Below are 13,895 nucleotides of genomic sequence, written 5' to 3'. Positions count from 1 at the left end.
TTTCTTTAAATCTGACAGATTCATCCTATGGCTTTAGAAAAGACAAGATTGTTTAAATACGAAGTAAATTTTAAAGATGATATTTTAAGGTCTTAGGATTATATTTACGTGACCAAAAGCCAATCACAAAAGAATTTGTTTAACTCAGAAAATGAAAATAATATGTATACTGAAAATGACAAGTTGTATTATTAGTAATATTACGACTTTACATTTTAAAAACTGCACAGATGAAACAAAAACACAATGTACACAAAAGATATGAAACAGTGCCTCTTATTTATTTTTTTTCCTCACTCACTCACTCACTCACTCAAAAATGCATATGTACATGGCATGCCACATCAATACAGATACTATGAACACGATCAATATCACAATCAAAATGTCTCCTCTGGGAAACAAGAGAACTGGAGTTTATCCCATGGAGAACCAACTGATATAACAGAACTGAAGCAACACTTTTATGACAAGGAGAGCTATATAAAAAAGTTCCTCTATTGTGTGGTTGTGATGAATACATAAAAAAACAAAAAAAACAATGTCCTCTTGAGTCAGTTGAACAAAGTCTCTCATTTTCCATGGTTGAGATAGTTTTCATCTACACTGTTAAAAACCAGACTCTTCAGTTTGGAAATGATATACATATACTCTTTACATTTACAGGCTGGATGATGATAATTCATTATTGACAATGAGGAAAAGTTAACTGATATTGTTCTTTGTCCAATATTTCAGAATGTCCCAACAAATCATTTCTTCCGAGACTGAGTTCAGAGTAAAATCCCACAAGTGATGTGTCCTTTAGGGGAGAATCCAAAAAAAGAAAGAGGCAAAAAAACCCAAAACAAAACAGACAATATAAGAGTTTTTGATGATTCAAAACAATATTTTCCAGAAGCTCCTTAGAGAAAAATGTTGTCTTTGATCACTCAGCATGGTCTCCAGTTTTGGATAAACAGTCTTAATCACACATTCAAACAGGATCTCAAGGGGAGAGAAACTCACACACTCATGTTCTTCCTACCACACACTCGCACAAACACACACACAGACAGACTTTACACATGCAGCAGTTTCAGATGAGGCCCCGTCTCTTCTTGTAGTCCTCTAGGTTGAGGGACCTGCGAGGGGCGCCATCTTTCACTGGCAGTGCATTGGAGCTCACAGATAGTGACTTTGCCTCTGCAGAACAAAAGCAACATACAACATTCATTCATCACTGGAACCACAATGTGAGCAAAACATCTGCACAGCTTCTGAAGGGACTCACCTGCATTAGGAACCTGGAGGTCAATTTTTACATCGAAATCATGAACTTTAAACAAGTCTTCGGAGAGGTCAGTGGTCGGCTTGGGGACTTCTTTGTCCTTCAGGTTTGCTTGACCCTAGAAAGTTTAAGCAACAAAGAAAGACGATGAAGATGTGATGATTGACCTAAAATTCTATGTTAGAAAAAAATCCAAAAAATTTTAATGTCAAAAAGTGTACTCATTAAGTGTCTAACCCCAATATAGAAATGAGTAGCTGAAGGGAGAATGCAATGACAAAACCAGAGCTTAATTTGGGAGCAGGATCCGGCACCTCCCAGATTTTGACCAGCTCTTATTTGATTTGATCCATAACCTCATTAAAGAAAAAAAATGCTTTTTTGCTTTTAGGTTCAATTAAATTTTGAAGTATTATATTTGGACAGCTGTGTTTTTTTCTATTTTGAGTTGAAATCACTGGAAATGTCATTGTAAGCACAAAATTTAATTTAGACAGCGCAAATGAGGAAGAGAGTGGAATATAGCTTCTCTGTCAGCTCTGAAGATGATAGAAAATGGCTAAAAAAGGCAGTTGGATTTAAAGAGCTTTTTTAGGACCAATAAGTGAAGCTAAGCCAGAGGTAAAGAAGTCCAAGTGTATTTCTGTGGAAACAGTCATTGCGTCATTAAAGTCAATGTGTCAATTTCCACCGCATGCAAATCTGCACCAGCACAGCACTGTCACTGGTGCAGCATGCTGGATCCCTCTGCAGCAAATACTAGGTACTTTTATTTCTGCTGGACGCTGGAGCTGTGCTGCAGCAATTTAATAAAAATAAACCTGTGCGGGACAGGAAGTAGTGCATAGACACAGAATTAAATATCCAGATTATTTTCAAAATAAAATACTACGTGTTCAAGGCGGATCGTAATTCCATCCATTGACAGAGGTTACCTCTGACAGAGGAAAACACTGACCTTCCGGGACTTCCAGTGGGCCCATTTTGAACTCTACCCAAAATCCAAGCATACATTCGGACTGGAGGGCACCAGACCTTTCCGTTGATACCATGGTTGACCCAATCCGAGTGCTTTTAAAATCATATTTAACATATAAATATTGCATTTATCCATGGTTGAATCACATATGTATTGTGCGAGGATCTTCTGAGTGCTTGCTGCAACAGATGCCCAGCAAAACCGGAGGCGGTGGGGATTGCTGGATAGCAGATTGCACTGAAGTTACGGAGCAGAGCAGTTTCCGTGCAGATACGCATCCAGTGGAAATCCAGGGTAATGCAGGAGAACCTGCCTCTAACAGAGTGACAGGACACAAGAGGAGAACTATCCAGGGGACGTGAGGAAGACTCAGGGTGGACTCGAGATGAGCTGCTACTCTTGGCTTATGAAAGACAAGGCAGGCATCGGCTGAAAAAAGTTGCGAGGATACAAAGTTCTCCATGGCTGTGTTTATTTTGACAAATATAAGGTAAGCACGCATTTTATTTTCATTTTCTGCTGTGCTGCTGAGTTATTAGATGAGTTGTGACCTTATGTTATGGGCGTAAAAGTTTGTATATATTTTGTATTTGTATGTTTTTCAGTTCTGAAAGTTTAGTGACCTTTGTGGCTAAATTAGTGGTGATTTTGCACTGTCCTTGTTGCTGAAACACAGCAGATTTTGACAACTGTCACTCAGAGAGCGAGAGACAGATGCTCTGTAACAGGTGACTGTCTGTGCTTCTTTAACGCTGATTGGTTGTTTGTGTTCACGTGATATTATTGGCCCATTTAGTTAGCAAACGGCACTTTAAAAAAATGTATTCCCCTACATTATTGTCTCTCTCTTAGTGCCGCAACAACACCCGGCGTTTGCTCCTGAACCTGACGATTTACAAATGAAGCACTGGACAAAACCAAAATGTATTATAATTATATAGGCCTGAATATATTACATATTCTTAAATTGTGATTTATGTTAGACTGAAAGAATATATATATATATATATATATGACGAGTTACGTGATTCATAATAAGTTGTGAGAGTGTTAATGCATCTGGAACTGGATGAAGTTTTAATAATTCACAGGTGCAAATACATTTTCTTCTACCTTCACTGTAATTAATTTGGCTTTACTGAAGGTCAGAAATAATTTTTGAATATTTTGATGGTGCAAACAGACTTTTCTTTACCGGGACACCTGCAGTTGTCATTGTCTTTTTTTTTTTCATTGGTGTTTTTAATGGAATGACACTGAAATTATTTTCCCCAAATCCTGTAATACAATTGATTGGGAGAAAAAAGACCCTTCACGACCCTGTGGATTACATTTAAAACCAGGCTTAATCCTGTGTGCAGAGAGATGTTCAGGAGTGTTGTGCTCACCACTGTGTTGTTCTCTGTACTGGAGGAATCTTCTGCTGAGCCTGAGCCATATTTCTGATTCAGGTGAGCAAGAATAGCTGCGTGGACCGATGGGTCTCTAGCCTGCAGGGCAAAGAGCAGAAGAGCGCCACATGATTAGGCTAATAAAATATATAACTTTTGTTTTTTTCCATTGTAAATCTTGGTAAGTTATCCCATGGCAGCATAACAAATCATCTAACAAGAAGTGGTGCAAAGTAGAGAGAAACACTAACATTTCACCAAGCAAGCATCCTTAGGAAAAAATTAAAAATATTCTCTGGACATTTTATATTAAACATTCTAAACAGTGAAATTTTTAATTTTTAATTTTTAAAAAGACAACTTACATTTGACACCATGGTAGGTTTGCATTGTCTCCGAGTGAAGGGGTCCATCTGCTGGTTTTTGGCATTCAGTCCTTCAGCCTGTAGAAAAAACAAAGCAGAAAATGTTCAAACAAGCTCATTTACACTGGTTATATCTCGTTTATCATGAATAACTGTCATTGAAATATGCTCTTTATTTATTAACATATTTCCCAGACCTATTGGTTTAAATTGCTGAGGTTCAGGCGTTGAGGTGTGTGTTGGACTCGGCTCATCTCAGCTTATAACTCAGATTATAGCTGTTTACAGTTTTCCCATGCTTATATCACATGATGGCAGTCATTTATAATCTAAACTTGTTGAAGGAATTTAACTGCACTTTTCCTTAAATTATTCCACACATTTCCTCCAAAGGAAATAGAAATTGGTCAAAAAAAATCAATAAATGTAAGTGAACATGTTGCAGGGACTGATATATGTGTCACTGATTGCTGGGATATTGTTGGTACCTAATAAATATTATACTTAATGTATAATTTATGAATGGAAGTTCAAATTTGGACACAGTAATGTTGAAATAATTCTTTCCCCCCACATTTAATCTGCACCCCACTACAGATGAAAGAGATCCGTATTTGGTCCCTGGTCTAAACAGATTTTATTATGTGATATTTATTATCAGAGGCAGACACAGAGGAGCACTTACCACTAGAGCTTTCTCTGATTCCACAATGTTCCAGCTTCTGTTCCTCTGGTTAATGTAGCTGAATAAAAGGGAAGGTAGACAATCAGTCATTAGTGTCAGACTGTTGCGTAGTGACAGAGTGAGACTTTGGCTTTTCTTCAGATGGATTCAGACATAAAAACACCGGGTTTACCTGATAGCAGAGATGTTCTTAGTTCTCTGTCTGTCCAGAGCTTCGGCCCTTTCCTCCAGCTCGTTCAGCTCATCCTGGATCACCTTTACTTTCTCACCATCTCCACTTTCCTCAGCCATGGCCTTTTTTTTTTTTTAAAACACACACACACGATGATTGTTATTTAAACAGAAGAAATGACACCCTCCACATTGGAGGCTGAGATTTCGACTAAACTTTCATCTTCACCTTGTCTTTGAGCAGCTGCGTTTTCTTCATGGCGTAATTTGACGGGGCTTTTCTGAAACGGTCTTTTTCTTTGACGATCTGCAGAAAGTTCATACAAATTGAGTTCTACTGCAGTTTTTCACCCATAAATTCATTTAAACATCAAGCCACGGCAGCTTACATCCTCAATGTCTTTGTCATTGAACTTGTAGTTTACAGCTTCTTTGATTGACAGCTCTTTCTTTGTGATTTCGTCAAGAGTGGGCACCTGCATTCCAGCCATTATCATCTGCAGGACAGAGAAATCCACACTTAACAACAATCTCTTCCCTTTGCATCTTGCATGTTCCTACAGCTTTAGTCAAATTAAATTCAAGACTTTTTATTGCCATTTTAAATCAAACTTAAAACCAACATCACAGTAAACATAATTGCGGGAAAAAAAGCCACATCAATAAAATAGGGCTCGAGTATTTTTTTTCTAGTGTCTAGTGCAGACGTGCAACTGGCGGCCCCCAAAGTAGACACACAAAAATACACAAAATGACAGTAAAATACACAAAAAAAAAATCTATGAAACAACAAAAAAAAAATCATTCAGAAAAATCTTTGTTGAACAGGCATTATATTTACATTTTCCCATGTTGTTTATACATTTTAAAAAAACAAAATGTACCAATTATTTTGAAATGTGACACTAATTACAATCATAAAAATCATACTTGTGTGTTAAAATTTAGGACCTTTGAAACATTGATTAAAGACATTTCAATGACAATAAAAGCCTTATTTTTACATTCATGAATTTAATGACAATAAAAGCCTTATTTTTAGATTCATGAATTTAATGCCTTTTAAGACTTTTTAAGGATCCGTGGGAACCCTGCTTTAGATCTACTTACCGCCTCTTTCCACTTTATGAATTCACTTTCTGTGAACTCTTGATTTGATACAAACTCCAGCCTGAAAACGCGTGTGTCACCGCCGTGCCTGAGGACGAGTTACAACAATGAAAATAAAACTTACAACAGTAAGGGCACTATACCAATATTGTTGATCAGTTGTTGCTGCAATGAGTGAATACCAACCTTAATTGTAATCCTTTGTTTGTTCGCGTTATTCCGAGCTGGTAAACTTTAGCCGTCTCTACTACATCCACAATCTCAGCCACCTGTAAACCACAAGAAAGACCAAGGTTACAATTTAACAGTTTCAAAACATTAGGCTGTACTCAAACACAGTGTTTCTCAGGGGTACACAATAGCACTACACGGGGTACTTGAGAGAGAGTGGAAATGTAACAAATAAAGTGTCAGTCTTCGTCCCACCACAGATGTGAGATGACCAGAAATGATGCAAACTATAGAAATAAATCTATTCAGGAGCTACTAAATCAGTGTTTTTTTAACATTGGGGTTGCCTGAAATTTGAATGAAGTCACCTGAAATTTCTGAAAAATTGAATTAAATATTGAAATTTTTAATTATTTTTAGATTAAAACAACACAATCTTAAACAACTGTATTTCTTTACTTTCACTTTATGAAATATCAATCTAGTTCAACTAAAATGAAGTAAAATAAAAATAAAAAATTGAGCTCAAACATGATCAAAAACTAATTCTAGGAAAAAAAAAATGTCTTTGGGGTCACCAGAAATTCTTGATATCAAAATGGGGTCACGATCCAAAAAGAATGAACTAAATAGCGTTCAAATCCACTTATTTACCAAATGAGATTATTTAAAATGTGTTTTACCACTCCTTCATTCCATCATTATGATCTTTAAATAGTTTTCTAAATAAAAGTCAGACAAAGGGGGTACTTGGATTCAGAAATAAGAAAATGGGGGTAACTCCAAAAAAGTTTGAGAACCGCTGCTCTAACGGGAACGCTGCTCACATGGGAATGTGTGTTAGAGTAATTCCAGAAATACCAAGCTCACCCTGTAAACTGGTTTACTGCTGCTGTTCCCGATCCCAATCCTCACAAAGCAGCCGGTCACAGTCTTAGCGAAGAAGGGCATGTGACACCAGCGCTCCAGCTTGTGTCGGGACAGGCGTATCCGGTTCAGCTCATCTGGGAGCGAAACAGGCTGCGACTTAGGGGGAGTCTCTTCTTTTCTGTTGGGAAAACACACTTCAGAAATCAGCTCTCCAAGAACTACACAGAGGTGATTCTTAAAGAAACAGAACGCACTCATCGTCATCGTAAGATGAAGAGCGTGAGCTGCGGTCACTCTTGATAGACGACTTGTCGTCATCTTCTTCCTCCTCCTCCTCATCGTCAGAGTAGACGTCACTCGCCTTCAGGGGCAAACGTTTGGCCAGAAGCTCAGCTGTAAACGTGAAAAACATCAGCATTTAATGACGTCATAGGAACTCCAATCCACAGCCCCGCAGGAGATCAATGCACACTGACCCGTTTTGTTTTTCTTCTTCTCACGCTCGGCTTTCAACTCTTCCATTGCCTGAGACTTTTTGTCGAGCTTCTCATCACGTTTTGATCGCCTCTCCTTGTTGTGTGACATCACCTGTAGACAGGTTACAAACTTTGATCAACACAGGATATACTTCATAAAAGATTCATTTTAGTTCAGGAGCCAAAAATGAAGTAATTTGATCGTAAAGGTCCAGTATTATGCTATTTTTCACCCATCTTCGTTTGTTCTAAGAACCCCAACAACATAGTATTTCAGATTTATTTTCCCAAACCCGCCTGTTTATCAGAGTTTTAGCCCTCTGAAACGTCAGCGCTCCTAAAGACAGGCTGTTTTATGGGACTTCATGCATATGCATGAGTGGGCGTAAACATGCGCTGCTCCAGCGTGTGTGTTCATCAACGCAGGAGCAGCAGTAGTAAATTATTAACATGCTTCCTTCTCCTCCTCACCTCTACTGACCACAGAAATAGTCAATTTAAGGTGATAGTCCATTATTTTGTCCGACCGCTGCATCGCATTGGGTCACATTGTTAGATCATCCCTTAAATTAGTTAATTCAAGGCGGTATAACGGCTACTAAAAATGGAACCTATTGTTTATCTATATACTGGATTATCTATACACTGAATGTAAAGATATTAACTGTAATATCAACCCGTTTGTTCTACCTGTGAGGTAGTTTGAGAGGGAGGAGCTCACATTCTCACATAGGGTAGGAGGAGCCAGGATTGTCAGTAGGAGGATTTTGGCACAACGTGAGAAAAATCCAACTTGGCTGTTTGGAGCTGACATTTTACAAAATATGGAATAGCAAGAGAGGAAGGAAACAGAACTTTTTCACCTTTGGCTCTCTGAATGAGGGTTAAAGAATGTATATCACTGTAGCTAGGGATGTCCCGATACAACTTTTTGACTTCCGATGCGATAGCGATATTGCAGCCTTGAATATTGGCCAATGCCTATATCAATCCAATGCGATATCAGAACGAATCATACATACTTTTATTACTTATTTTGTAGTGGTAAATATTAGAAAAGGCTTGATCAAGTGATGTTACTCAAACATAGAACAATAGTCAACAATTCAGGTTCACTTCAGTTATTTTTTACTGTCAGTATATGGTGAGAACAACTGAGCATACCTGTCAAGTTTTGAATTTGAACTTGATTTGGAAATTTCCAAGCGCCCGCTACAATCCCCTGAGTTAAATTTGCTGATGCAAAATGCTACACAGGCACATTTATTAACAAACAGTTGTACAATATGTGCCACTTTTGGCTTTTTCACCTCTAAGGGACAGCACATGTGAGTGAGTTCTGTAGTGTAGCTTGTTATGGGGAAGGACGCACTGATTAATCCATCTAACTGAGCTTTACATGTTGTTCTGAGAAGTAAAAGCAGCGACTCCTAAGACTAGTGTTTTGATACAAAATGAGCTATATATAAATAGATATATGCAATATTGCAGTTTTCTATATCACCAAAATAGAAAACGCGATACATTTTTCTCGATATATCGCCCAGCTCTAATTTCTAAACTATAAAACAGCCTAAATAAAAACATAAATGTGTATATGAAGCACATTTTTATTTAATATACTTACAGTTTATATACAAGTCAACACGTTGCATATTTACTGTTCTTTTCCCATTGCTTGACTTTAAGTTAGACATTCACATTTTATTTTATTACATATTTTCTTATAATTTCTCATGCTCACTCATGTGGTTCTATTAAACACATTTATTACAGACTTTACATCCTTTAACACTTTTTGAAAGAAGTGTATATTTGTGGAGCTTGTGATTGGCTGACTTTTCATAGTGACTACGTGGTTCCTTCCGCTGTGGGAGACGCTAAAATCTCAGTTATTAATCTAACAGAACGTGTAACTGTGTCCCATCCTGCTGCTCTTTAGGAAGATAAACTCTCTGTCATATTTTACAAGGTATTTACAACAGTTCTTTGTTTTTTTTTCACTGGAACGTCTTCATTCATCATCTCTCTTCTGTGTTGTTTCCGGGTTTGTTGCCGTTGTCGGCACTAATCTCGCGAGAACTGCCACCCAAGCCATTTCAGGTGGCAGTTCTCACGAGGCTAGTGATGGCGTTCAGTTTAGAAAGGCATCTTTTAATAATGATTACATTAAAATACAGGATATTTACGGGAAGATACTAATACGGGACGATGGCTGGAAAGAGGGGTAAAATACGGGAATTTCCCGGTCAAAATGGGATCCTTGACAGGTATGTAACTGGGGGGGGGGGGACAAAAACACCAAAAACTTATCGGAGGGCTTATATCGGAGATTTTAGATGCAGTCCGATAAAATCCGATATTAGTTTTCTGGCTGATATCGGACCGATATCGTCTGACTCTTACCACTGTGTCTGGGACCTGAGATAGCTTTCTTTTTTCTTGCTCTTCCTCCTGCTTCTTTTTTTTCTCCTCCTTCTCCTTCTTTTTTGCCGTCTTCAGCTTTTTCTTGATTTCAAACCTGTTTTGGGAGATCCAAAGTTTATTATAATAATAACTATGCACACAAGCAAAGATTTGTGTCCTTGCATTAGATTTTTACACATCCAGTCTATTTTCTAATGTTAATAAATACATCTCTGCCAAACTCTTCAGAAGCTTTATGTGGGGTAGATTTCTGAAGTATTATTTCTTACCGTCTCTTGAGCACCTCTCTCTTCTCTATTCTGTTGAACAGCTCTTGCTCTCTCTCTTTCTCCGTCATCTGCTCTAAACGAGCTCTGTCCTCAGCATCGCCCATTAGGTCGTCATCGTAGCCATCTTTAAACACCTCGTCTTCAGAGGAGTCTGAGTCCGAGCTGGAAGACGAACTGTTGCTCTCTGAATCCGAAACTTCACCTACAATATTTTACAGGATTAAAAAAAAGGGGGATCTCATTGCATATGAAGTTATGGCATTGTTCAAGTTTAGGGTTAGAAGACACATACCTTCCTCTGGTGCAGAACTCTCAGCTGAGCTGTCTCCATCTGAGCTGCCAGACGCTGTGGTTTTATGAACCTTTTTCTTAGTAGCATTCTTCTTTTCTGAGCCCTTTCCCGGCTTGGCCTTCTTTTTGCCTTTTGTGCCACCAACAGTCCACTAGAACAAATACATGTAATGGGTTAATGTAAAGCCAACATTCAAAATGTTCCCACTTCCGTTACAGAGTTTATTTATTTCCAATTCAAGTCCGTTTCACCAGATTTCTATAATCAGATGTCATTAGAGGCTTATTAAACTTTCCCAAATCATGACATGCTTACAGTTAATGGAGTTAACTATTGTTTTATTATGTCACTTTAAAACAAAAGACAAAATACCTTACATTTTGGCATTTGACAAGAATGATGTTGACCTGTACACTGTTATTCATTTACACCGGAGCTGCAACTAACGATTATTTTCATAATCGACTAATCAATCAATAAATAAATTGATTAACCAGATTTTTTTTTCTCATAAAAACACAGTTAATTTATAAAGCACATTTAAACCCTGCTTAAGCTGAGTAAACTGAAATAAAAGCGTGTCTCACGCACAAACAAATGCTCGCGGGCACGCACACACAAACACTCATGGTGTGTGCACACACATGCACAAAAGCACTCATGGCTCGCACACACAAATACTTGTGGCGCACAGACACACACAAACACTTGTGGCGCGCACACACACACACAAACACTTGTAGCGCGCACACACAAACACTCGTGGCGCGCACACACAAACACTCGTGGCGCGCACACAAACACTCGTGGCACGCACACACAAACACTCGTGGCACACACAAATGCGCATGCACAAAAAACACTTGTGGTGCGTGCACACACAAACACTCGTGCACGCACACACACAAACACTCATTGTGTGCACAAAAAACACTCATGGCTCGCACGCACAAAAAACACTCGTGCACGCACGCACAAAAAACACTCGTGCACGCACACACACACAAACACTCGTGCCGCGCACACACACAAACACTCGTGCACGCGCACACACACAAACACTCGTGCACGCGCACACACACAAACACTCGTGCACGCACACACAAATGCGCATGCACAAAAAACACTCGTGGCTCGCACACACACACACACAAACACTCGTGCAAGCACACACACACACAAACACTCGTGCAAGCACACACACACACACAAACACGCGTGCACGCACACACACAAACACTCGTGCACGCACGCACACACACACACACAAACACTCGTGCAAGCACACACATGCGCATGCACACAAATGCGCATGCACAAAGGTGAGATTGTCTCAAAACATGTATGAGAGGATATATTCTGTCATATTGCAATTTCCAGTTGATTTCATTAAATATATATAATAATACTTTTTCAGGAAGTTAATTCCGTGATTTACGTCCATTTTCCACGCTCACAGAAAATCCAAGCAGCTTTATCATTATAGCTTGATGAATAAAAAGCAAAGTGCATTACCTCATCATCACTGTCGGATGTCTCTGAGTCTGTGGAAGCTGCAGGTTTGCTAACTGGTTCCTCCTGTTCACCAGAATCTACCCTCTTCCTCTTGGCCAGAGACAACAGCTCCTAAAAGTAACAAAATCAGAAAAAAAAAGAGACAAAAAGAAAGTTCAGAAATGAATCCGGCCCGCTCGAGAAAGTAAAAAATGACAAAACATGAAACATTTTGTAAAGTTATTGATATATTTAAGCCCCTTCAAAAATAATAATAATTAAAAGCCACAATATTTGCAGAGCCCAGTTTTCCAGTTTTTACAACATGATGGCTAATTATTTTTTAATCTCAAATTGCTGAAAGAACTCTCAATTTGGTCAAAATCAGGGAAATTTTAAGTGAAGATCCTGCAAGGACTGATATACCAACATACTTTATCATTTATATGTGGAAGTGCAAAACAGGGCACATTAATGCATATTGAATTTTCTCTGTTTCCCACAAAACAAAAAGCATTTGGCCCCTGAACTAAAATTAGTTTGACATATAGAGGTAGATGTGAGTCTTTATTAGTTAATATTTAATAATAAAAAAAAAAATAATAATAATAATAACTTCAATCAAAAATGAATTTGTTGAATAATTCAAACAAAGAAGAGTGTCCAAATGCAAAAATGAGACCCAAATAATTGTATTTGAACAATTTTTCTCTGATTGAAATTTGGTTTTTTGATTGAAAAGTTTTTTTTTTTATTGAATAACAAAGACAGAAATCTACCTCGAGGCAGCATATTTGAACCCCTGATATTGTTTTCCTTTTTCAGTGTTGTTCTGGCATATTAAATATTGAAATGTGGTTTGTGTTCCAATTAAATTATATTCCCCTTCTCTCTCTGAAAATCTTTTCTGCATCCCTTTTGGAAGTGCACCTTTGCTTGCTTTATATTAACATCACTTGGACAGTTTGGAGTTCAATGACAACAAACCCAAGACGCCATGACGTCATAGAGATATGTTTATAGCAGCAAAATGTGCCTCATCCGAAGCATTACCCGACACAAACAAAGCCATTTCTTACTATAATTATTAAGATATGAAATCCCTGAAACAGTGCAGAGCCAGGCTAGGACTCCCTCAGCCTAAAGCCAGTCAGAACCGGAGCGCGGCATTTTCCTGACAACATAACAGCACCATCAACAGCAGCAACTTGAGAGACAACAACTTTCAGACCTGTTTCTACGAGAATTTACCCACAATTTATCGCCACCAACAGACATAACGTGTTAGTACAGATAATACTGTGTAGATGTGTTAATATTTAATATTAAACTAGGCTCACCCGAGCTCTTTAAAGCGAGGCCAAACACAGCGAAACCGTTTTCATTTTTAACTGTTGATAGCGTACAGACAGGAAAGCTTGAATGTGACCAGGTAAGACACACACTTACCTGATCTAAATTATCATCGCTTGCGCTGTCTTCAGAATCGGAGTCAATAACAACTCGACCTTTCCGCTTCTTCACATTCACCATATTTATCTCACACAGCTAGCTTTGCTAGCAGCCTCTGTGTCGTCTGAGTATTTGAAGCTAGTGCTAGCAGCCTCTGTGCTTCACTCGCTACGTAATATCCGTCACTCTATACGTCACTTCCTTCACTTGCTATCTTGGGTCTTGGTATTTTAAAAGTACACATGTAAATGTGGGACTATTTTGTGGTGTTTTTAGTAAGACGATTTGAACAAAAACGGATCAAAACACAATCACATCATTGACAATCAAAAACCAAAAATAAAGTAAAATAATAAAAACCCCAAAATAAATCGGAATTCACTCAAAACATACACACATTTAACCTAATTATCAAATTAAATATTTTTCTTGCATGAACATTTTCAATTTTATTTAGGAAGACATGGCTTGTG

The 13,895-nt window shown here is 38.2% G+C and overlaps 1 protein-coding gene across 1 annotated transcript; it reads right to left on the bottom strand.

Moving 5' to 3' along the window:
* Window positions 1–260: 260 nt before the first annotated feature.
* On the bottom strand, window positions 261–13,595 carry rtf1 (RTF1 homolog, Paf1/RNA polymerase II complex component). Its single transcript, XM_028438796.1, has 18 exons — window positions 13,420–13,595; window positions 11,992–12,102; window positions 10,477–10,627; window positions 10,185–10,386; window positions 9,895–10,009; window positions 7,489–7,600; window positions 7,267–7,405; window positions 7,013–7,190; window positions 6,158–6,240; window positions 5,972–6,059; window positions 5,251–5,358; window positions 5,091–5,168; window positions 4,863–4,984; window positions 4,691–4,748; window positions 4,006–4,083; window positions 3,638–3,739; window positions 1,274–1,388; window positions 261–1,185 (listed from the first exon to the last, which is right to left on the bottom strand). The coding sequence occupies exons 1-18, from the start codon at window positions 13,501–13,503 to the stop codon at window positions 1,079–1,081; spliced, it is 2,031 nt and encodes a 676-aa protein (XP_028294597.1). The 5' UTR covers window positions 13,504–13,595; the 3' UTR covers window positions 261–1,078.
* Window positions 13,596–13,895: the final 300 nt, after the last annotated feature.

This window comes from Gouania willdenowi, chromosome 22 (assembly GCF_900634775.1).
Source record: "Gouania willdenowi chromosome 22, fGouWil2.1, whole genome shotgun sequence".
Taxonomy (NCBI): domain Eukaryota; kingdom Metazoa; phylum Chordata; class Actinopteri; order Blenniiformes; family Gobiesocidae; genus Gouania; species Gouania willdenowi.
Note: the sequence above shows the minus strand (reverse complement) of the source record. Positions and strands in the feature narration are given on the sequence as shown.